Source organism: Puntigrus tetrazona, chromosome 8, assembly GCF_018831695.1.
Source record: "Puntigrus tetrazona isolate hp1 chromosome 8, ASM1883169v1, whole genome shotgun sequence".
NCBI lineage: Eukaryota > Metazoa > Chordata > Actinopteri > Cypriniformes > Cyprinidae > Puntigrus > Puntigrus tetrazona.
Genome location: NC_056706.1, coordinates 21757675 through 21783845, shown reverse-complemented (window position 1 = coordinate 21783845; position 26171 = coordinate 21757675). Strand labels below are relative to the sequence as shown.

At 37.0% G+C, this 26171-nt stretch overlaps 2 protein-coding genes across 4 annotated transcripts in view; one reads left to right on the top strand and one right to left on the bottom strand.

The window, feature by feature from the left end:
• si:dkey-32e23.4 (dynamin-1-like protein) overlaps nt 1–19695 on the bottom strand; it is a 23600-nt gene extending 3905 nt beyond the window's left edge. The window contains exons 1-17 of one of the 3 annotated variants that reach the window (XM_043247491.1): nt 19566–19695; nt 15892–15993; nt 15567–15708; nt 14288–14326; nt 13840–13886; nt 13679–13747; nt 13504–13590; nt 12214–12376; nt 12001–12121; nt 7217–7555; nt 5359–5479; nt 4275–4430; nt 2582–2671; nt 1619–1717; nt 1431–1544; nt 1230–1339; nt 989–1148 (exon numbers count right to left, since the gene is read on the bottom strand). In XM_043247491.1, the coding sequence (XP_043103426.1) occupies nt 989–1148; nt 1230–1339; nt 1431–1544; nt 1619–1717; nt 2582–2671; nt 4275–4430; nt 5359–5479; nt 7217–7555; nt 12001–12121; nt 12214–12376; nt 13504–13590; nt 13679–13747; nt 13840–13886; nt 14288–14326; nt 15567–15708; nt 15892–15993 (1959 nt within the window). In that variant the 5' untranslated portion in view covers nt 19566–19695. Of the gene's footprint in view, nt 1–988; nt 1149–1229; nt 1340–1430; nt 1545–1618; nt 1718–2581; nt 2672–4274; nt 4431–5358; nt 5480–7216; nt 7556–12000; nt 12122–12213; nt 12377–13503; nt 13591–13678; nt 13748–13839; nt 13887–14287; nt 14327–15566; nt 15709–15891; nt 15994–16965; nt 17134–19565 lie in introns of those variants that run through there. The other 2 variants (XM_043247490.1, XM_043247492.1) reach the window with 2 other exon arrangements.
• Nucleotides 18341–26171, top strand: rab7b (RAB7b, member RAS oncogene family). The gene is made up of 6 exons (XM_043247493.1): nt 18341–18413; nt 19636–19704; nt 20036–20162; nt 21531–21749; nt 23683–23811; nt 24684–26171. Exons 2-6 carry the CDS (start codon nt 19652–19654, stop codon nt 24768–24770), a joined length of 615 nt encoding a protein of 204 aa, XP_043103428.1. The 5' UTR covers nt 18341–18413; nt 19636–19651; the 3' UTR covers nt 24771–26171.

Here is a 26171-nt window from a genome sequence, read left to right as displayed (position 1 = left end):
TTGGTGTGAATGGATCTTAAGACTTCTCGTGTGCTTAAAAATCTAATATAAGTCTGTTAGGCTACTTGTTTTAGTAAAATGTTCAACTACAGTCCACTGATCGTGAGCAGCTTGTAGCCTAACAGTCTGCAAATTCTAACCTATTTTAATATTTGTTGAAGACACACACCGCGCACACAGAACACATCACCGTGCTCAAAAACAGATAGTCGCACAAGAGTACACAATGCAAGACTGTCATTAGATAACGATCATGATGCAACATTAGCTATAGCGTGTCAGAACAGCCACAACACACCAGCTATCAAGTGCAATGGATTGGAAGAGGCGTCTCATTTTTAAAAGTCGGACTACTATTAACTTGACGTGGCATCTGAAACTGCCGAAGACGCCTGCCTCGCTGCGTACGGCTGTTGTGGCGGTGTGACAGATTTTATGAGAACACACACAGCACAGCAGACTCTCAGCATGCCAACTGAGACACTGCTGCTAAACATATAAGACCGCAAGCAGTACAAAAATGCATTCAAAAATGATTTTCTTTTGCAAACCATTAAACTTATAAAAGTTATAAAACTTTCATACTGTGTCGTATGCAACAAGCATATATACATTACCATACTATTCCATTTATTGTACTAATTATTCTACCCAATACCTAAATTAACAATTACCTTACTGACTATTAATAAGCAGCAAATTAGGAATTTATTGAGGGAAAGGTTGTAGTTAATAGCGAATAAGTGTTTCCTATTCTAAAGTGTTAACTAACTTTGTAAAAATGGTTATATATCTTTAACAAAACTAAAATAAATAAATAAATAAATACATAAATTATGTATTTTGATAGCCTTGGTTTATTTACACAGCTTGTTTTTTTTATACATCCCTTCAAGGTGAAAGCTGACCCCAGTGCATTATATGGGTTTAAATGTACTTCGTGCACACACACACACACACACACACACACACACACACACACACGTACCTCGAGCATCTGTGCAACCTCCGTGCGCTGCTGAGCGGTTTCCTGAGACTCGATGAGCAGCTCCTGCAGCAGAGGCTGTTTGTAGAGCTGACCGACCAGCTCGCTCTGCAAATGCTCCTTCACGAAGTTCACCAGGAAGTGCATCACCGTCTTTGGCACGCTACAGAAAGCAGAAAAAAAGAACCCATCAGCTGCGATGTGACTCCTAGGTCACCCAGTTGTTCGTCGGTGTGCACCCGACCTGTCCTGGATGCTCTTGCGCACGATCAGGAAGTAGCACTTGATGAGCCTCTGGATGACCTCGCAGTCCCTCTGCTCTCGAGTGCTCAGCTTGCGCGATATCGGCACGGCCTGCACACGAAAAATTTAAGAAGCTGTTTGTCTTTCGCGGTTTTCTCTGAACGCGCAGGTGTCGCTGGCTTCTGTAGTTACGAGATAGTACCGTGTCCAGCAGGTTGATGGCTTTAGTGGGACTCCCAAATCCCGGCACGGGGCCTTTGTCCTCTGACGGCATCTTCTCGTTCTTCCACCGCTTCCCTCCATCCCCAGCCTCCGCCTGTGAAAGAGTCGATAAAACAAAACTAATCCTGTTTGGATTTAGAGAGAGAGAGACGAGGAGACCTGCTGTACCTGCTGGCTGTTGACGGATGCAGACACTTGGGCAGCGTCTGTGAAATCAGGATGTTTGGTGTTTATATAGGCCAGCTCGATCGCAACTAGATTATGAACCTGAGAAGAAGCAAACGTGAGTTAACACGATGACGCATTTTTAGAATTAGCCAAAACTGCGAGGCAGATGTTGGTATTAATATGGATATTTTTTTCATGCTACCGCAATGATGCAAAAAATGGCCGATATTACATAACTACATAAAAAACAAATCTTCACTATACGATTGACAACAGATAAGGGACTTTTATCCTGTGGAATTTAGCAGAAATGACAGTACCTTAAAATAGACGTGGATTTTATCATAATTAAATATGATTATAGAGTTAAGAGTTGGATGATGGTAAAGCCAAATTAAATCCACCAATGGGGAAAATAAGCATGCAGACAATTACATATTCAATAATTATTTTGATGTGAACCAATAAATGGCAAATATTAACATTATACATTATTTTCTCACAATAATACAACACTACAAACGAATGTCAATTATGGCGTGGTCACCGCTGTTTTTGTTTGGTGAATTTCTGAAATGTGGATTTTTGGTGAGCTCTGATTATTTTAATGGGATTATTTTTCCACACAGATTTATCAGTGGCTTCACCTTAACTTTAACTCACAATGTGAGTTGAATTTAGGTATTAAAACAATATTAGGTATTGTATAAAAAAAATCTATATTCATTTTGTAATGATTTGATGAAGATTATAAACCTTAAAAAATAAGGATAAACAATTATATCCAATACTAACTGTGACACCAATGACCTCGTGAGGTCACATTTTATTTGAAGGTAATTATTTATTCGTTATTTTGGTCTTTTTACTGTAAAAGATTGCAGCTCCTGATCATGTTTAAATTACTGTAACACACGGCGTCCAGACAAGTGTGAGTGTGCAGCTGCAGACGTTTGCTCCTACCATCTCATTGGTAATGGGCAGGCGTTTCCTGAGTAAGCCGGTAACCACCTCAACAATCGAGTCATGCAGTTTGGGAAACCGCAAGAGCTCCTTCGGACATAAACACACACACACACACACACACACACACACACACACACAACAGGTCAACTGTCAATTATTTACAGCAGCTTTACTCTTCCTGTGCAGAACCGTTATATTCACAGAACACACATCTGCATTAAAACCGTCCTCCGCTTTCTCTTTAGCGCCCCAGCCTGATGTTAAATTTATGTATATAATAAAGGAAACTGAAAAAATGTTTAATGTAAAACAAATGTACACAGTGAAGGCAGCAGGACAGAGAAGATAAGAGCAGAATGAGGAGCAGAATCCTAATGCAGGCTGTTCTGAATCTGTGTGTGTGTGTGTGTGTGTGTGTGTGTGTGTGTGTGTGTGTGTCAATCTGTTGTGCCTGTAAAGAGCTTTCACTCTGCTCCTCACATTTCATTTTGTAGCAATGGGAAACAGAATTTGTCTTGCTTGTTTGAAATAACAGAGTTTATGGACTGCAGAAAACATTCCAACATTACGTCCCGATACGTCTTCCCTAGTTTATCCAGAACATTTACGAAAAACTGAGTCACAAAATGCACTACTCATAAATGGTACTGGTTTTGAGGACGCAAGCACATTAAAAGAATAGTTTAGCAAGTAATGCATTGGCTGTAAATGTACTCACTATCAGACCTTTCAAGATGTAGAGGAGTTTGCTTCCTCATCAGAAGAGATTTGCACACCAGTGGATGTTCTGCAGTGAATGGGTGCCGTCAGAATGAGTCCGAACACCCAATAATCGAATAATAATAATAATAATAACCGAATAATCCACACCACTCCAGTCTATCAAGTAATGTCATGTGAAGCTTGTGAGAAACAAATAAAGAGATTTTTTTTGCTATCATGTTTTTATCATATTAGCTAGCATTTTTAGTTATTATTTAATACTAACAACACAACTGTTTGATTGATACTAACTGCAATACAGGAATACATAAAAAAAAATCTAGTTATCCATTTTTGCAAGTGAACTCATCAAATAGTTTTTTTTTTTTTTTTACTTTCAACCATTGAATCTAACTAAAACAAATTCACTCTGAAATAATGTGAAAAACTATGTTTTTTCTGAATCAGGTAACAAATATGCACAGATCAAGCACTGTTTACAAGCGCAAACAGTCCAAAATGGTTCTAAACAAAAATCTGTCCTTGGATTTTGGTGTGAGAGGACAACAAGGCATGGACTTTTTCCCTGGAGGAAGCATTATTACGGATTACGGACTCATATTTTGGGCAGAAGCAATGGTTTAAAAGTTAAAATGCCGTAATAATGGAGTTGTTTTTTTACAAATAAACAGCTTCTGGCTTTACAAGACATCAACTGATGGATCGGAGTGGTGTGGATTATTGTGATGTTTTCATCAGCTGTTTTTGACGGCACCCATTCACTCCAGAGCATCCACCGGTGAGCAAATGATACCATGCTACTGCACGCACTTCTCCAAATCATCTAGATCTTGGACGGACTTGGGGTGAATACCTTTTCAAGCATTTTTGTATTTTTTTTTGAGTGAACTATTCCTTTCACATCTACCTAGACGTTATAATATAAGCGTGGACGTTCTGCATCAAATATTAATAGTCAGTGAAGCACCTGTGTGCTGTAAGCAGAGCAGTGCTGGATGATCCTCTGAAGTTCCTCGTGTACGAGCTCCACACAGCGCAAGCTGGGCTCCTCCAGTCTCTTGATCTGCTTCTTCACAAGCAGCTCAAAACTGACCTCAGGAACAAACAGCGCCGGCCGAGGACCCTGCATCCATCACAAAAACCAAATGCCATGCACCTGCTATATACAGTGTGTCCACAAATTCTCACCAATAATCTTCCAGTGCTTTGCAACCACTTGATGATCGTAATTTAATAGTGATTGCACACACAGAGAACAATGTCTACCAGGATAAATATTTCTTGAAAGAAAGAAAGAAAGAAACATATACGCTTCCAGTCAAAAGCCTGGAATAATTAAGCTTTAATTATTTCAACTTAAACGTGTGTCCTTTTTAGACCTTATCCAATCAAAAATAAAGCAATTTACAATATTTCTGCTTTATAATTTAATATTTTTTACAATGCACTTTATTTCTGGGATGCAAAGCAGAATAATTAGCATCATTACTCCAGTCTTCAGTGTCACATGATCCTTCAGAAATCATTCTAATTGTCATCATCAGCTATTACTGGCATTCAGATAACGTTAAGAATAATTACATTTTTGTGAAAAACCCTGATACATTCTGTCACAACATGTTCATAAATTGAAAGTATAAGGTTTATTTTAAACATAAATAATAAATCATCCTTTGTAATTACTATATCTTTTCATCAATTTGATGCATTCATTTTCTGACAGATTTTTTATTTTTGGGTGACCTGTCCCTTTAAGAAGCCGTTTTCAACATCGATAATAATCAACAGAAACGTTTCTTGAGCATCATATCGGTATACTAAACTGATCATGTGACTGGAGTAATGATGCCGAACATTCTGCTTTGCATCATAGGAATAAATTACATTTTATAATACGTGCAAATGCAAAACAGTCATTTCAATTGCTGTAATACTGTACAGTATAACCGTTTCTGACATGTTGATCATAAAAGACTTCGCATTACAAATACCGTACATGCTTATCTGTACACACGCGCACAAACGCATGCATAAACACGTAAATATCGTACCGTAGCGTTTCGAATAGCTGTGAGAATATCTAGTTCGCTGAGTCCTCCAAGTGGGTCGATAGACTGCAGGGTTCTTCCAAACGTCTCGTGGAATATATAACAGATACGAGCTCCTCCACACCTGCAATTATCAAATGCACACACGATCCACGAAAAATTTAAAAATCACGCAGCTCTTTCGGGATTCACAGGCACGTCGGCACACAGGCCCCCCGAAGTCGGACGCACCGCCCAGGCCAGAAAACGTCAATACAAGGCACTTAATTAATCGATAGCCGGCGTGGACTTAGCCAGATATGAGAGAAGAACGGCATTTCATCCAACAGTGAACAGGAGCCGGACGGATTATCTGCCTGTCAGATTCAGCCAAGCAGACAAAGTAAACATGGTGCGCTTGATATCCGTCACGAGCTTCGGTGTGCGAAAATGACAGGCTGAGACGCTGCCGAAGTCACAGCGAGAAAAGATTTAGCAGGAACGTAGCCTCGGTAATGACAGTATGTCAAAGCCAATAGCACGCTTTAAGAAGGCAACCTTTAGCAAGCGGCTCCGCAAATAACAGTTACGAGCAGTTCCTCGACTGCCTGATGATTATTGCGCTCTTAAATGGCAAGAGCTTTCTCAGGCCACAAGCGTAACTTGGCTGCCTTTACTTTTCAAAGGGATTCTTGTTTTGTTTAGTTTTTTTTAATCGGGTTTAAAGGGACAGTTCTGCCAAATATGTCAAATCTGCATAACCGTTCACACTTCCTACACTCGTTTTTAAACCTCGTGAGCTGATTCTTTTGCTGAGCACAAAAGAAAGATATTTTGACGTATTCTTGACGGCAGCCGTTGAGAAAATGGTGGAAGATGATCAAATAAAGTCCTCTTAAAATTATAATAAACTATTACTTAAATTTGATATTACACGGCCCGCAAGAAACCTTGAAAAATTAAACATTTTTTAAACAATAAAACACTTTTTTATACCAACACCTGTTATATTTGCTTATTATATTACTAGAATATTAGCCATTTATCAGTGCTAATTAAGCATATATTAATCCCTAATCGTACCCTACCCAATACCCAAACTTAACAAATACCTTATTAAAAAATAAAAACATTTCTTGAGGGAAAAGTCATAGTTAAAGGTGAATATGTGTTACCTCTTCTAAAGTGTTACCATTTTAATTTCTTGCCAACTTTAAAATTGAAAAAGATATGAATCGTCTATTATTTAATTAATTAATTACTCTGTGAAGCAACACAAAAATGGGCAAAAAATAACTTAATAGTCGTGAAAAAGCATGCATTATTTTTTTTTTATTATTAAAAATAAAAAACATTTTTTCTACACTGCCTTACAATTATGAGGAAAAAAATGGGTCCTCAATGAATGAAGGCAATTCCACACACAAAAAGATGCTATACTTCATAAATTCACCACATATTATATGAGTTATATCTGGTCTCACACTTGCACTATATTGTTCATATTTTACAAGATTCAAGCTTAAAAACAATTATGGTTTTGCACAAGTGTCCTAAACGTGTGTTTTTGTTTCAAAAGATCATTACATTTTAAACGCATTACAGGTTCCGAAGGTTTTTGCATTTTATCAGTTATTTTTACCAGGCAACAAATGACTTCTCAGCTCCTCAAAGCCAAAAAAAACCTAAGCCCTTTAACATTTTAGTGTTTCCCGAGTAAAGAAATAGCTGCTGCTGCGAAGAATGTAGCCACTGACTTTCAAGTCAATGGCTGAGTAGGCAATGTTGATTTTTTTTTTTTTTTTAGGTGAACCGTCCCTTTAAGAGCAAACGTTAACAATATTTTGAACACGTCCTAAAGCATAGGGGTGCGGGTACTCACAGTTCAGAGGTCTGGATGTGTCTGGCGGTGCCTTCGATGGTGTTGCAGTAGTCGGTGGCAAACTTAGTGACGATCTGCAGCAAGGTGGCGCTGTGGTCTTCTACGGGCTGACCGTAGCTGTTGAGCCGGGACTGGTACTGAGCGCCGAGCACCGTGACTCGCGTCTTGAGCTCCGGGAGACAGTCTCTGATGTGATGCATGAGCAGTCGGCTCAGGGTACGAGCCAGATAGCGCGAGCCGCAGCGGGAGGCTAACGACGGGTAATGCCTCTGCAGGAACACCTGCTCGTCTTTGCAGGAGTCGGAGAGACTCTTTTGGGTGTTCAAGTCATGTTGGCTCCTGGTAAATAAAAAAGAAAAAGAAGATTATAGGACCGGACGGAGAAAAGTGTATCGAAGCCTTAATCATTCTAACAGAAGTAGGAAGGCGCCGGAGAGCATCCAACATCCTGATAAGATGCTTTCATCGCCGTATCTATTGCTTCTTATAATATCCCATAATCCTCGGCGTGCGATTCGGTGGTAGGCCACAAACATGAAACCGCATCATTTACTTGGTTATCTCTAAAGCTCATTTGAATTTGTTCTAGATCATTAAACATGTTACGCAGCCAGGAAGCAGGAACCTTTCAAAGGAATCTTTCGAGAAAAAGAAATAAAAATCAATAACAAATTCACAGTGGCTGAAATTATTGACTGAGCAGCAAGGACACGTCTCTTATGCTCATCAGGGCTGCATTCATTTAATTAGATTGACAGTAAAAACAGTTATACTGTGAAAAATTATCAGAGAACAATTTTCTATATTTTATGGCAATTCATTATTTATTATTATTTATGTATTTCATAAATGAATAATAATAATAATTAGCTGACATTTCTGATTATTTACCAATGCTGAGAACAGTTGCTTTTTTTTTTTTTTTTTTTTGATGAGTAGAACATTCACAGCAAAATATAAACACATTGAATGTCTTTAATGTCATTTTAATGCACCCTTGCTAAATAAAAACTTTTTTTTTTTTTTTTTTTTTTTTAAAGTAACATTACTGACCTCAAAGTTTTAAGGGCTGTGTGTATGAAAGGTGGTTGGAGGTCATTTTAGAGACAGAGCAATTTATTACTTTTTTCTTCCCTTCGGAAAAAAGCACACACGGTCATTCATAACGAGAGCAAGAAAGGCTCAGCGAGACAGAAAATCAAGTTGCTATTGATTTCGTGTTGACTTTAAATATAGAGATTGCTGAAATCATTAGGCATGAATTGTTTTTTGACAAAAGAGCTTGACTAAAAAGTCTTTCACGATGGTCACCGAGAATTTCTAAATTAATCTGCGGTGCATTTTTACAGGATACAGCTAAACTGAAAATTGTTGGTATGCTGCCCACTACTGGAAAGAAAAGTTTCTACCTTCGCTTCTGTTAAAAAAAAAACCTTGACTACTGTACACATGCTAACTAAAGAAAACGTGTTGTGAATGGTTGCTAGGTGGTTGCTAGGGTGTTTCAGTGGGTTTTGGTGCGATTTGCTTATTGCAGGATTTCTACACCAAATCCTAACATATTTGAATGCACAGGATATTATTTAAAATGAAAAACTAATTTATTAATTTTATGGATTACATTTGGTAGACTTTCACCCTTGCACTCACTAAATGCATTTAAAATACTTTCAATTCATAAAATTGCCACTCTAGTATAATAATGTTTGTTATATTAGGTTATAAAGGTTATCAGGCAGTAACCTCAGTCATACAGTATTTGCACATTTTACAATATTTGACATTATTTTCAGCATTAAATAGCAGCCATCTGTTATCTGCAAAAAGATAACATCCTTACATCTAAAGAAGAAACCAAAAACACTCCATAACCTGCATATATTCTCTGACACATCAGTCTGATGCCGTAATCCTGGTTTGTAGCTGCATGATCAGCGCTGATTTAAAAGATACACACACTCCCTGTTGTCAGTTTGAGGTACAAACACTAAAGTTGAGGGAAAACTAGCTTTGAGTAGCGGAAATACATTCCTTGAACTCATTCAGAAGTGTTAAAGGAACAGTTTGCTCTAAAATGAAAAAACTGCTTAATATTTAGTCTCAGGCCATCCGATACATAAACGAACAGATTTGGAGAGATTTAGCATCACATCACCTGCTCACCAATGGATGTGAATGGGTGCCGTCAGAATGAGAGTCCAAATAGCTGCTAAAAAACCATCACGCCGATCCACAAGTAATCCACATCACTCCAAATTTTTTAAACTTCATACAGTTGCTTCCAGCTAAAATATCCATAATAACGCTTCCTCTAGTGGAAATAGTTAATCTACTATCATCTTCTTTACATAAAACTTTTTGCATGTAAACGGTGCTTGATCTGTGCAGATTTCTCTCCCGATTCAGATGCGTTTTTCACTGAAGAAAGCAATATTACAGTATGTTTCAGCTTGAAACCAAGTTAAAAACACATTAACAACGAATTTGTTTCTCACGAACACACAGCTTTTTAGCTCTTGAGATCCGGAGACTTGCGGATTATTGCGATGTGTTCATCGGCTCTTTCATTTCCGGGGCGAACTGTTCCTTTAAACGATCGCCGAGTATCAATTAAACCGTCCCAAATGCCATCAAACCGGCTTTTTAAATGACGAATTCATTTTTTTGTATCTATTTTAGAAAGGCTGGAAACATAAGTATTTATGATATCCTCCTGGTCTCTCGATACGGCATCCTTCTTTATGAGCATTTCATCCAGCAGAAAGTCGGATCTCTCTTCAATAACGTACGATTCGAGGAAACGCCGCATGCTTGAATGTAATATTTGAGGTCGGGGATCAGCTCGAACAGTAACACCAACTCGTGATAAAACGAAAACGACCGACCAATCTACTGCGCCGAATGCGTCTTGGATTTGTCGCCGGTGCTTGCTTTCCACAAACGCTCTCTTAGGAAATCTTCAAGCTCCTTCCTGTCCGACTCGCTCTCCGTCGAATCCTCAAAGAGAGGGCAGGTTAATGCTGGAGAGACGGCGGCCCGCGGCTACGTCTGATTAACTTAACGAGAGTCGAGAAATGAAAAGTGTCACCGCGGTTCTTCTCCACAACTAAATCGCCTCGCGTATCCGCACGGGCCCTCCGGAGGACGCGCTAAAGCCAAAGCCGAATGAACCGACGATTTATCTCAAACTCGGCTCTCCGGTAGCTGATAGCGGGGGAAGACACGGTACCCTTGGGTGCTGGCGCATGAATAGACGGGGCGGGAGAGGAGAGGATAACAGCGGAAGGAATATTACAGTCGCCGCCGCTTAGGGTTATGATAGAGGAACTGGAAATGTGAGAAAATTACACTGTTAAAATGTTGCACTGCTTTCTCACACGGTTGATTAAGTTTCCACCGCAGTCAAAAAAAGGGGCCACGTGCTGCACTTCTGTAGCACTTTATACAGAGGTGCCCCCGAGGTGCACTTAAAATGTTGTTCGAGGTCTCGCGTGCGTGTTGTGATGTAGTTCTACATGGTCATCTTCCAGCCTCTCGCTGACCTTTGCGCCCGAGAAGGCCGCTTTCGCCGCTCCGCCTCTAGGACTTCGTATGCAAATGAGTTCTGTAATGACCCGCTCGGCCTCACGAGGAAAAGACAGACTCTGCGCTTTTGCTAACTGTGAAATAAGGTCCAGATTGGTGCGGTTTCGTGTCGCTGGGAGCGCTGAAAGGTGTCCATGATTTTTGCACAGACAGCAACAAAAACACGGCACAGTCTATGTTCAGAGGATTTTCTTTTTTTTAAAAGGTAAACATTTTAAGCGAGGACACACTGAATTGATCAAAATACGCATTAAACTGACTGTCAATGTCAAATAAATGCTGTTCTTTTTATTACTTATATACTGTTTTTTTATTAAACGAATGCAGCTTTGGTGAGAATGGAAGACTTGCACTAATTAAATTATAATTAAAAACTAGTAAATATTAATATATAATAATGCAAAAAACGTTTGAAGTGCAGCAGAAGTGTTTCTGCGTGTAATTTAATATAATAGACACATTATAATTAACAGTAATAATTTAATAATACATTAAAATCATACTAAACAGTGGACTGAAAATTTAATTTAATGACAATAGATGAAAATTGATCAACTAAATATTTATAAATAATAATATTTGAAGGTAAAAATGATGTATGCATATTATTTTAGTGCATGTTAAATTAATAATTTTTAAATAAATACGTCAAATACAAATTTAATTGGCAAAGTTGTGACGAATCTGCATTAAAATAATATAAAAAAACTGTTATTTTATTATTATTTTATTTTTAATCACCTATTTTCAGGAACATTTACTAAATATTGCAATATAATTATGTGCCTGCAATATTAAAGCAGATTTTAAAGCAGCGGTTTATTTGATTTGCTTAATAAAAGTCTACACTAAGGTGACAAACATGTTCATATGAACATGTTCTATCTGAAAGCTGAATAATTTAACATCGGTTAGGATAGGACGATATTTGGCTGAGATATCCAGATTTTGAGAAAATCAAGAAAAAAGCAAAGCATATCACTAATCAAAAATGATGTTTCAATATATTTATGCTAATGAATTTACTAGCTATATTACGTTTTGGCATATATTGAGTTTTGGCATATCTGTAATTCTGTCCCACGCAATGCATTTTTTGGCTATTGCTACAAACATACCCACGTGTTTAAAACGCTCTGTTCCAACGGAGGATGATCAATGAATAACCCCTTAGATATCAGTCCGTTGCTGTAACTGACCTGTTAACCACACCGATGATGCCCAGCCTGACGGGTATGATCCGGCCCAGCAGCACCTCCAGAGCGTCCGTCCCAGCGTCCATCAAATCCAGCTTGCTCACCACCAGCAGCGTCCTGCGACCTGAGCACACACAGCAGGCTGAATACACTCCCGTCACACGGCGCGCTTCAGTGTGTAACAAGCACCTCTGGATTTCCCCGCGTGTCCCTCACCGTCAGGGTCCACCTCGCGCGCCAGTTTCAGGGCGTCCGACGTGGCCAGGTCTGAGTTCGCAGGAGAGACGCACAGGATGAGGGAGTTGGGGTTGGAGATGTAGGACAGGATCATCTCTTGGACTTGAGACTCGATATCTTCAGGCTGGTCACCGACTGGGACCTACACAAAACATGACAAAGAATGAGCGGGTGAATGAAGCTTTAATGCAACAACTTCTTTAAATAATCTGTTTTTTAAAGATACAAATAATGTCACAAATTATTATATAATATAATTAAAACTGTATATATTTTAACCATTAGAAAAAAAAAAACTATTTGAAGGCTCTGAAACAAATAGGCTGCGCTATACACTGTGTGCAAATAGTTTGTGACACTTTTTCTGTTTTTCAAGACTGCACCTAAAAACATTTTTTTCAACTACATTTAATGTAAGGCAAAAAAGTCAGAATTATTGCACCATTAGTAGTAAGTAGATGTAACCTGTGTAACAAAGACAGCTTAAAATGAAGTTTTACATATATTTATGTCCCAAATATATTTTTATATGCTAAATATGTGTTATTTTTTTTTACTTCATTATTTTACTTAAATGTTCACTTTATATGCAAAAAACACTTGTTTGTTTGGTTTTTTATTGAAATACATAGGGCAAAATCTATAAAGATATTTGGTTTTTATATTATATTTTAAAATATAGTTGTGAAACATATTTTAGCAAATATATTTTTGGACCATTTTAGCATATTTTCCAGAATACACATATATATATATATATATATATATATATATATATATATATATATATATATATATATATATGTATGCATTATATTATGGATGTTCATTCAGTGAAGTCTTTGAAGTTTACTAGCTTTTAGGACTAGCCTTTATGCAAAATGGAAATGACTTTCAACATTTGCAGATAAGGATACAGCTGTGAAATGTAAGTTACGCATTGAGGGAAAACACATCTCAAATACTTTAAATAGCACACATACCTGTCAAGCTTGCCATAAAGCATTCTTATATACACGACAACATTTTTACGTGCTACTCTAAACTGACATGGCATGGCGGATGGGCAGATTCTATTACTTAAATAGAAACTGTATGCATATCTACACTACGGCCACGTTCCCACAGCAGTCGTCAGTCCTGTATTTTCTCTACAGGTGCGAGTCTCGAAACGTCTAGTTAATATTTTTATAAGTGTTCTAGATACTTCTGTTTCTTATTTTCAAGCTTTGGTCTGCGTTGCACGGTAAAAGGACCCGCCCCGGTTACCTTGGTGATGCCAGGCAGGTCAACCAACGTCAGACTGAGTACGTTAGGGGAATATATCTTCAGGTAAATGGGCTCTGAACTGATGCCCTGGGGAGGACAAAGAGATCAGTTAAAACGGAGCCTTAAAATGGAACCGCAAGAGCAAGTCAAACCACACGAAGTGCTTCCTCTGCACCTTATTATTGGTGCTGCGATCGGTCTCCTCCTCGATCTCTTTCCGGATTTCGCCGAAATCTGTGAAAATCTGAAGAAAGAGAAAACCGCATCTGAATAGAGCTGACGCTCATAACAAGCTGCGACCTATTTCTCCGACAAGAACCCCATCTCTTTAATTACCTGGTTTTTGCAGTGAAGGAAGGTGCCCCATTCCTCTGCTTTGATGCCTTCAGAAGAACGGGAGGAAAACGCAAACACACAAGACAATACACAAATCAATATTTATGACGCCGAGCCCGGCTGAAAATTCAAGCAGAAGTCCCATTCCCATAAAAAGACCTCGACGGAAATAAAAGCTTTTTACAAGCTCTGACTGCAGAAAAGAACTGACGTGAATGAAATGCGAAATCAATATTCGAGCAGAAATGTTGCGGCGGCCAGATACGTTAGTACGCGACTGACGAGAGTCTCAAAGTGCAGAGGAAGGATTCGGAAATGAAAACATAACAGATGGAAAAAGTGATCTAGGTTATAAAGCAGAAGAGCCGAGGGGATGAGGAGCACACCAGAAGAATGAAACGGACAAGATGAGCTTTCGTGCGGGTGAAGACGTGTTGAAAACAGAGACCTGGGTAATTGTTTTGGCTGTTGTGTTTAGCTCCATTCCCTGAGAGAGCAAAGAGAGGACGGCAGAGAGAGACAGAGAGACAGAGAGAGAGAGAGAGAGAGAGAGAGAGAGAGAGAGAGAGAGAGAGAGAGAGAGAGAGAGAGAGAGAGTTAGAAGAAACGCTGCTGTAAACGGATTAGGAACAAATTCACTGAAAGATCAGAACACATCGACATTATCAGAGAGCGCAAGCTACAAGAAACATTACTGCTTCAATGCGGTTAAGATCTATGTGTGGAAAAAAATCAAGCACTAATTGCATTTACAGCAAGTCTATGGGACAAGACGTCCCAGAGGGTTTAAAAATGAAACATGATGCCAAAACCTAAGAAATAGGAGGTGCTCTTTTTTTGTTAACTTATTTGTAAACACATATATTTATTTTTTCTTATTTATTTAATTTTTTTTAACTTTTTACTTTTAACTTCTGTTAAAATATTTAGGAACCAACAGTTATTGAATAAAATAATTGATATTTTATTCAGGAATAAATTGGTCAAAAGCAGTGCTGTCAAATGATTAATCAAATCAAAAAATAAGTAAAAAATACGTTTTTTGTTTACATTATTTGTGCGTGTACTGTGCATTTTTATTATATATATATCAATCATTTTTATTTATATAGCGCTTTTAACAACACAGGTTGCATCAAAGCACTATATAAGGACACACTCATCCATGTATATTGTGTATTTGTGTATTAAAGGTAGTTATATATAAATAAACACATGTAAATTTTTCAATATATATACTAGGAATGTATTAATCATTAGACAGCACTAGACAAAAGTAACATTAATGACATTTATGATGTTAAGATTTTTTTTATGTTAATGTCAACTTTTTATCCATCAAAAATACTGAAAAAAAATTATAAAAATAATAAAACAAAAAATCTGAAGCAACAGAACAGTTTTAACATCAGTAATAATACAAAACATCTCTTGAGCAGCAAATCATGATAATAAAATTATTTATTAATGATTCAGAAAATTCAGCTTTGATCACAGGATTTTCTTTAAATATTAAACTAAAAATATTTTCAACATTTTTGAACAAAAAAAATCTTACCAACTTCAAAATGGAGCTATAGCTTAACTTTTTTTCAGGCCGTATCTAGATCAGTCATGTCTGTGATGCCCAAAAATACCGTTTACGTTAAAAGACCACTATTTTTTTAGACACAATCTTTGTGATGAATACAGTAACCCTTTAAAGAGAGACCCTTGTAAGCTGTTACCGTTGTCTTGTCTGCGCCTCTCCTCCAGCGGAGGCACGTTCACCAGCTGTAACACCAGAGGGCGCCGAGTCACTATTCCTGAACCTCGGGGCAGAAAATCTCGTCCAACCAGACTCTCCAATACTGAACTCTTTCCACTGCTCTGTAGATTCGTTTAAAGAGACCGAGAGAGCACGTGCGTGACTTCATGGCTTCATGCGTTTACACGTAGGCCCACCTCATGACGTTGATGATTTATTATCACAAAACAAGCAGTGACTGTTTACATATTAATAACTATGCACATGGACTCAAATCCACACCTTACATGTCTTTCGTGACTCACCTGTGACCCCACGACTACGATCTGAGGAAGCTGGATGATCTCGGCTCCAACTGTGAGGAAAACCTCCTGCAGTCTGTTAATGATGGGAATAAGAGTTTCCATCTGTCAAAGAGGGGGGAAAATGATGCACTGGGTGTAAGACATTAATCAGTAGAGATAAACACACCTTTTTTTTTACAGCAAGAATCATTTAGCATTTTTAATCAGTTTAAATGCAATTATATTTGGTAAAATGGCTTATATGTATCTTCTAAGTATTTTTATAAGAAAAGGTCTGAATAAGTCTGTTGTTTGTCTTTTAAATAATTATGTATGTTACTCTGAATGACAATCTAACATTATTTCACTCATATTTTTTACATTTTATTTTCACAAAATTTTTTACATTTTATTTTCACAAATATATATATATATATATATATATATATATATATATATATATATATATATATATATATATTTTTTTTCTTACATTTTAAAATATTTTGCATACATATATAGTAATATATATTTTTTCTTACGCTTCACATATAAAACTATTTGATTTGACAATAAATTGATATATACATATATATACAGTAAATATTTTGAAAATATTTCTATATATATATACATGTATAATACTATTATATATTTAGTATATATATATTTTTTATATATTTAAATATATATATATATATATATATATATATATATATATATATATATATATATATATATATATATATATATATATATATATATATATACATGTGTGTATATAATATATGTATACATGTGTATATATATATGTTATATATATATATATATATATATATATATATATATATATATATATATTAGATTAATTTGCAGTACACTCGCACATATATAAACGCATAGCCATAGCCATTGAAAGCATAATTTTCACAAATGACCCATTCGTGCAACAAAACGTGACTAATATGATTTTAATTTGCAGTTATTCTGAATATCTCACGACATACATCAGCCCTGCAGGGTGTGATGCTGCCAGCAGAACAAGGTTACATGACAGGAGAAACCATTTAAACATTAGCAAAACATGCTACATACCTCGCCCTAATGCGATGTGTCGAGCCTTCTACCAAATTACGCAATTATAACGCTCACTGACATGCTGCAGATATAATAAAACACAATGTACAGTCACAGGAAGACCGACATGTTTTGAGGTTTCGCTTTTCTGCGCCCTTACGGTAGGCTGTCAAAGACGGATCCGGCGTCGGCTACAAATAATTTGATTGGCTAATCCATTGATGACGTTGGAGTGTATTTTGCGCTCATTGGATAAAAGACACATCAATCGTAACGTGTCATGGCCGCTTCTCCACGCCCCTTTCCAACATCAGGACCCCTACGATATTTCATCCCTAGGCGTCGATATCACAGCAGCATTAGCACACTATATTAATATGAATTATTAATAGTTTCATCACATTAAAAAAGGCTCAAACGGTGTCTATTAGGATGTTCGAGTAAAATCATGTGACCGGACAAAAAGATACGAGTTGGGGAAGTAGGCTTTGAGGTATTGAGGAAGTGTGAATGAGTCAGAATTTAAAAAAACAAATGATCAAAATGTGCAAATCACATGACACGGGAGGGACGAGGACCTAAGGCTAAAACCAGCACAGGAAGAGCCTCTCCCTGTCCTGTTTTTCCCGATTAAACTTATCATAAATGCGCGTTCAGACAAGTTTCATTTGTATAAAAAGGTGCATAATTACATTAAGTTTACCTGTTTAATTCTCTAATTCAAAGTTGTGCATGCATACCCATATGGGCTATGCATAATATGACATAGCCACCGAATGTGGCTTGAAAAGTTGTTTTTAGAAATTATTTAGTTTTGTTGGGTTTGTACGTCCAAAAAGCGAAACTAGAAATAACAAGTAGAATACTGCATGAACTAACTGCTATAAAGTAGAGCATTCATTTAATGTATTTCCTCCTCCTCGCCATCTTGGAGTCATTAGAAAATGAGGGGAGGGCTTTTCCAGTTAAACTAGTAATGGGATGTTCGATTCATTTTAGCGAATCGGTTCGCCCGGATGGCTCATTTGAATTCAAACGGTTCGAAATTGATTCACTTACACCTTTAAATGGTTCCATGACTTTACGTGGCAGTTAGTAATAAAGTACACTTTAGTCAAATAGCACCGTTTGTTGTGTTGTTAAATACTCTGCCATGTCACACACCTCACTGTTCTTTCTCCCCAAAGTCTCTCCCATGGACCGATTTAAAGCTCCTTGGTTCAAATGAATCGCTCAACAGAATCGGTTGAAGCACAACGCGCTCGTGATCCGAACATCAATATTTTGCGTCAGCCCCTTGTGACTCTACAGTCATGTCCTGTTCTGCTAGGACGAAACACATAATGCTCCACAACAGCTGATGTGCATCTGGATAATAGGAAACACTGGGTGATTTTTTTTTTTTGAAGACTCGGACTCGTAGCGAGCATCGAAACAGGCGCGACGGTAAACGCGAAGAGGTGAAGGTAAATTGTCTGACAGTTTGTTTTTCTCGCAAAATCTGCGAAGCTGCCCCGTGCATAGAATATTATAGTGTTTCAGACCCGTGTGCTCTTTGATGGCTTTACACTTAATGAATCTCACAGTGTGTGTGTCATATGTATCGTTCTGTTGATTGGTTCTGTGTCGTAACGGCACTAAATATCTGTCCTCGGAAGGACGAAGTAGCCTACTTGCTCAAACAGAACAAAGACTTTGTGGGTTTCTCGCTTCTGTCTGAAACGTGTTTCAGTAATGCATTCGTTACTGCATGTTTTTCGCGACTGCGACGTCACGTGACTCGGTGAATCACATGAACCCATTCTTTGTGCTTCGGCCGCCGCGCGAGCGCCGGAGACGCGCAGCTGGGGGACGCGCGCGCGCTTTAGGATGTAGGATAGAGTTTATTGATCCATGTGTTAACTAGCTGTGCGGCTAACAGCACCACCGCTGATCAGTTCATCTGATTATGTCTTCTAATAATATTACATTAACTGTTATGCAGTGCCCCTGTTCGAAAACGTTAGAAATATGTAATAAATGCAACAAAAAAAAAACAGACCCCTTTAAATATATTTGATATTATTGATTTTATCCATTAATTGTTGCACCTCTCAAATAGGCCTAGCTATTAAAAAAAAAAAAAAAAAAAATATATATATATATATTTATTTTATTTACATTTTATACAGTTTTTAATGTACTTTTAATATATATTTTAATATATTAATAAAAACTAATTCTATTAATATTGATAAAAACTATATTAGTATCTTAACTATACAGAAATATTTAGTTATATATATATATATATATATATATATATATATATATAATCTATTTTATATATACACACACACACTTTAATATAGTATTGTAATGTTTTGTTTATGAAATGATTATAAACACTGTATTTTGAGAAAATATAAAGATCTGACTTTGTAAAGGACAATTCATACTGTTTCTAATTGAATATTTTAATTAGTTATTTTAATGCGAATATAATTAAGCAATAATAAATGTGTACTTGTAACCTGGTCGCGTTACACATTCATTTCAGTTCCTTTAAAAACAAATATCTAATATAATATGTGAGAAATAGCACACAGGCAAAACAGTTGTGTAGTTTCAGCTTTTACCGTGTAAGTGTGTCTCACATGAAGCTTCTTCCTCTTCTGCTGCTGTCTAATATCTGTCTCTGCTTCTCAGCTCTCTTCTACACACCATGGCCTCTCGTAAGAAGGTGCTGCTCAAAGTGATCATCCTAGGGGATTCTGGGTAAGTGTTTGTGCAACACCTTCGGTATCCGTGACGTTTAGATCGTTATAATCAGCCGGCGCTGTCGTATTCACGCAACTCTTATCGGCGACACTTTGTCCTCTGTCATGCATGCTTTAAAACAGCTGTGCACATACATAACCGGCTTGACTTGACTCAAGGAAGTCCCCACACATCCCATCATTCACGGCTTCGCTGCACTGTAGGCGCAGCTGGAATTTGCCCCGGTCCTGACGGCCAATCACACTATCTGTCTGCGAAGAATGTTATCAAGGTATGCGGCTCGAAGATGACGATGTCGGCTCACTGCTGTCTTGTTTGTCTTCGACAGAGTTGGGAAGACCTCTTTGATGAACCAGTACGTGAATAATAAGTTCAGCAATCAGTACAAAGCCACAATCGGAGCCGACTTCCTGACCAAGGAGGTGATGGTGGACGACAGGCTGGTCACAATGCAGGTTTGCATTCACGTCTACTGTTCAGGAGATTACAGGATTTGAGAAATTAATACTTTTGTTCGGCGAAGATGCATTAAACTGATTCAGAGTTACAGCGGAGACGTAAGACTTTTATTGTGAAAAGTGAAATCTATCACAGTTTCAACAGAAATATAAAATATGTTTTTAACCTTTAATATACATATATATATATATATATATATATATATATATATATATATATATATATTTATTTATTATTATTATTATTATTATTATTATTATTATTATTATTATTAGGTTATATATATATATATATATATATATATATATATATATATATATATATAAATTTTTAATTTGAATAATTATATAATTATATAATCTAAATAAAAATTTAAAAAGACATTTAAAGAAATCCTGAACTTAAAGAAAGTGTATGTATGGGTGAATATCATAAAGAAATAAATAAATAAAAAAAAATACAAATTTAATGAAAAAAATCAATCTATTTTTTTGAAAATTAGTAAAAAAAAAAAAAAAAAGAACTAAATAATTTTACATTTTTATTTGTGTATTTCAGTTTGTATGGCTATAAATCAGCTTTATAGAAACACACACAAAAAAACATGATTGTATAATTTATGGAATTGTAATCTTTAAATAAATAATTCTTCCTTTGACTGTGGGGCAAAAAGGCCTAATATTTCTTAAAAATGAACTTAATGTCAGATTCACTCTTATATGCCTATAACAGCAGTGATTTATCAAGTAAGTGAACTGAAATGAATGAATAAGAGGCCAGTGAAGATGACGCTGTCATTTCCTTAACAACCGTTATTTTGTGAACAATTCCTCACAGCGTCTCTGGTCATGTGACGTGATGAAACGCTGCATAATAAGCAACGCAGTCATCTCCCAAATACGAAGCCTCTGTAGTCACTGGAGCTAATGGGAGGGATCTCGGGCTCATTCTGACGTCTTCTGCTGATCATGTGAAATAAATAAGTCACATTTAGTTTGACGCTGGTAAACCCCTGGTGTTTCATGCAGTGTTTACTTGTCAGCCATGTTGTAACCTGTACGAGCGGTCATGTGATCCCACATGCCCAGACAAGCAGTACTTGGGAGGTTATTCCAGAAAAGTAATTTGTTAATAAATGCTAGTTATCATTTCTGTATTGTCATAAATGTAGTTGTTGCTTAGTAATATGATTATGTAACTTGCGTTGCTCTTAACTCAAAAGGAGGTTTTTCGAAGAATGCCTGCAACCAAACATGGTACCCATTGACTTCCACAATACATGGATACTGTTTGGTGACTAAATAATGTGAACTATCCCATTTAGCAAATGGTCGGCTTTAAATAACTTGGTTTTCCTGTCTCAGATTTGGGACACGGCGGGTCAGGAGCGCTTTCAGTCTCTGGGAGTAGCGTTCTACCGAGGGGCGGACTGCTGCGTGCTGGTCTACGACGTCACGGCACCAACTACGTTCAAGACCATGGACAGCTGGAGGGACGAGTTTCTCATTCAGGCCAGTCCTCGCGATCCGGAGAACTTTCCCTTCGTTGTGCTGGGCAACAAAATCGACCTGGAGAACAGGCAGGTCAGTGTGCAGACCGGTTGAAACCCGTAGGACGAGTGCGTTCGATTGGGGCTGAGCTCCACGCCGCTTTCAGAAACACACTTGTGAACTTCCCTAAGCACTTCCCTTCAGGGAAATCCCCGTAGTGCGCTCCGCTCTGTGAAGTGGACGAGGGAAGTCCGTATGGACGATTGAGACGTCGTTATAAAATATGAATAAAAAATGGAATTCAGCCATAATATAATGAGATGTACACTAACATTCAAACACTGGGGGATCAGTAACCCAATAATACCAAATGCTACTGTCATTTCTATATGAAATATTCTAAAATCTGTAAATAATTTTTTTTCCATTTATTTGTATAGCGCTTAATAACATATTAATGCTCAAAGAAGCTTCACAGACGTACATATTAATTATAAATAAATGAATACTTATATTCACCAGGTATTCAAAAACGCTGGTAAAGGCTATTTCCAATAAACACCGTTCTTTCAAACTTTCTGCTCATCAAAGAAAACCTCAAGCGTTTCCAAAAGAAGAAGCAGCAGCACGACGGCTTTCAGAAAATATTCATTTGTAATGATAATCAATAATCAGCGTAATAAATAATTACGTTTTAAAATATATATTCAAGCAGAAAATAGTTTTTTACATTGTAATAGTATTTTACAGTATTGCTGTTTTTTTTTTTTTTTTACTGTATTTTAATCAAATACATGCAGCTGATGAACATGAGACGTCTTTCAAAAACAAAAATTGCATAAAATTGCTTAAACTATCTTTCTACCTAATAAATAAATAAATGACAGTATTTGAAAGGAAAGATAGAAAGAAAGTATAGCAGACAAGGTTAAAATCCTTTCACACGGATCAAATGTGACTCCAGCACCGGATGAAAAGCGTTGTAAACGGTTGCTAGGCAGCAGGCAAACTGGAGGTGCATGGGGTAACGGAGAAAACGGCGACGGGTATTTGAGCTTAGATCTGTTTGCTTTGAGGCGCGTGGAGTTTCTCCGAATGTCAGGATCCGTGGCGACTCGTGTCTTCTTGTCAGATTGCGTGGCAGTCAGCGGAAAGGTCAGCTGCAAACGAAAACCGTCTCAACTTTATCTGCAGTCACGCACTTGACCGGTGTTTTTGCGTTTCTTTCGAATCGAAAATACAGTAAAAAAACGTAATAATGTGAGATGTTTCAAATGTTTGAATGCTTTCGAAATGGCGTTCAGCATCATTACTGCAGTCTCCAGCGTCACGTGATCCTTCATAAAGCCAGTCTTCAGTTCCTTCAGCTGTGTATTTTCTATGGCGACTGTGACACTTTTTTCACTATATTTCAGGATTCTCTGATATGAGAAAGTTCAGAACAGCAATTATGTGAAACTGAATTTGCAACATCAGGTCACTTTTGATCAACTAGCTGTTTAATGCTAGTCTATGTGAAGGACCCTTATTGGCCAACGATCCTGGAGCACAAAACCAGTCATAAGTTGCATATATTTGTAGCAATATCCAAAAATACATTGTATGCGTCAAAATGAGTTATTTTTCTTTTATGGCAAAAATCATTAGCATATTAAGTAAAGATCATGTTCCAGGAAGATATTTCCTTCCATAAATGTATGAAAATGTAATTTTTGATTAGTAAAAGCATTGCTAACTTCATTTGGACTAAAGTGAAAAGTGATTTTCTCAATATTTCAACGTTTTTCTGAACCCTCAAACCTTCAAATAGTCGTATCTCGTGCAAACATTGTCCGATCATAACAAACCATACATCAATGGAAAGCTTATGTATGAATTAAATTTTGCGGTTCGGGAACACAAAGAACCAAAATTCGAACTGGGAATATTCTATACCAAGACTTAATAAAATAATATAAGCAATTTTTTTTATTGGCAGTCTTTTACATGTAATTCATTGTTTCATTATCCTTGGTATTTTGCGCAGGTAACGACAAAGCGAGCTCAAGCGTGGTGTCAGAGTAAGAACAACATCCCCTATTTTGAGACCAGCGCCAAAGAGGCCATTAACGTGGAGCAGGCCTTCCAGACTATCGCTCGCAACGCACTCAAACAGGTACAGGAAGCTGTGAACACCTGAAACACCGTACCACCAGATGAACTTAAGATCCTGTCTGATAAAATCACAGTCATCAGACGTTTATAAAAGTTCCCAAAAAAAGGACAGTTGCGTCCTAAAACTGTTTACTGATCAAACCTATGAATTGTCTTCTACAGAACACAAAAGGAAACATTTAGTGGAATGTTTACGCTGCTCTTTTCAGTAAAAAAAAGTCGTTTGTAAGACTTAATTTTACTGTAAAATCTAGTTTCAGAATATTAAGACATAAATATCTGTATTTTTGTCATACAGAGCCATTTAACAACAGTGAACGGTGAAGTATTAATACTATATGATAATATTGATAACATGAAAATAATTAATATGAATTATTTTTATGGCACTCGTTGCAGAATGTCCATGTTAAACTTTTCCATACAATGAAAACATTGGCTCAAATATTTCTTTTTTTTTGTTTTATGCTCAAAAGAAAGTTTTTGAATGGCATGGCTGAGTAAACGGTGCCATTGAAGAACAGTCTTTGGTTCCGTAAAGAACTTTTTTTTTTTTTTTTTTTCTTAGTTGAGACAAACTGTTAAGAACCGTCTATGGAGTGAAACCAAAAAGGTTCCATACAAGGAACCACTTAAGAGCCAATTTAGAACCTTCAAGGTAACGGTTCTTAAAAGAACCTGAAAAACATTCCACTCCGAAGAAACTTTGATCGTTCTAAAGAACCTTTTGTTCAATGGAAAGGTCGCATGAATGGTGAAGTTTCTTCATGGAAAGAACCGTCAAACGCCAAGAACCTTCACTTTTATGAATGTGTTTAACTGTCTGGGTTTTCGCTAAACAAACATCTAATCTGAAATGAATTGAACTTTCAGGAGTCGGTGGAGACGTATGACTTCCCTGACCAGATTAAACTAAGAGACGACAGACCCGTGTCTAGCAGCGATGGCTGCAGCTGCTGAAGGAAACACGAAACCGGGGAAGAGAAGAGAAGGAGCCGACATTGGGAGAGGGAGAGACGGAGGCGGAAGAGATCCAGGCCTGATATTCTAGCGTCCATCCTCCCCTTTTCCTCCTTTGAAACCTCCAGGGTGTCAGATGCCACATGCGAAAGCTGAACATCCATTTTCTCGCTGAACTCCGGGTAAACGTGTGGTGTGATGAACCGTGGAGGAACAGGAAGATCGATGTGTTGCGTATTCTCTGACATCGCGTTTATTACGAGTCCTGCTATCACTACAGCTGTCCGAGAATTTCCCTGTCGCTACTCCTGCTGTCCGAGCAATCCGACTTTCTCCTCTCAGAAATCATTCTTTGGTCTGCTAGCTCGTTGTGCCTTTTTAATTCTTACTGTTGGTTATTGATATCAGTGTGTTACTCCTATGCTGAATGAACATTCGTTAAAAAAAGAGACGTGTTATAGGGCTGGGATATATAATATTAAGACATTGTTATTTGCCATTTAATATCAACCATTGCTGAATTTTTTTTACACTAGCTTAGCTTAGTGCAGAAACAGAAATAGGTTAGAATTTTTTCTGATCAGCTAAATTTAATTTTTGACTCAAAAATGATTATGGAAGTCCCTGTTCCACAATATTTTAAATGTCTTACAATTTTATTTTTTTAAATGCGCGTGTTATTTAAAAAAATTAAATATGATTTTTAAATGTGTATATGGTGGATAAAGGTGTGGAAAACATGCCTTGATTTTTTTTTTACTAGATTTTTACTGTATTTTTTATTTGAAACATTTAAAATTTAGTTTGAAATATTTCCTCTAAATAAATAAATAATGGAAAAGGACTGTTGTCAAAAGGTAAAAATGTATGATCTCCCAGCCCTACTAACATTAATATTAATAACAAAAATTAATATGGATGTGGTAACAGTGCATTACCTGAAACATAAGGGTACTTAGATTTTCTAGGTTGACTTCAACATTAAATCTGAAATCTTTTAGTCTTAGTTGGACTGCACTTTTTTAAGTTACTTAATTGTGTCTGTAACATATTTCACTCACGCCAGTTATTATGGTTTACAACACATGTACGTTTTTGCACATATAGCTGTTGAGTATGCCAGCGTGTTTCACGAAGAGGTCATGTATTCAGTAATCAGGTTAGAAGCACACTAATGACGTCCATCACGCTTTACTCAGTGTTTTGATTTGCCTTCGTATATTTACATGCTGTGCTTGTATTCATTACTATATATATATATATCTCCATACTCAACCCAAGAGCTCCTCAATTTTATATGCCACAATGCAAAAAAAAAAATGTAGGCATCATTTTTATTTTGGCCAAATGTAAGAATGACACCAAAACCAAAAAATAAAATAAAGATGAATTTACAACCAA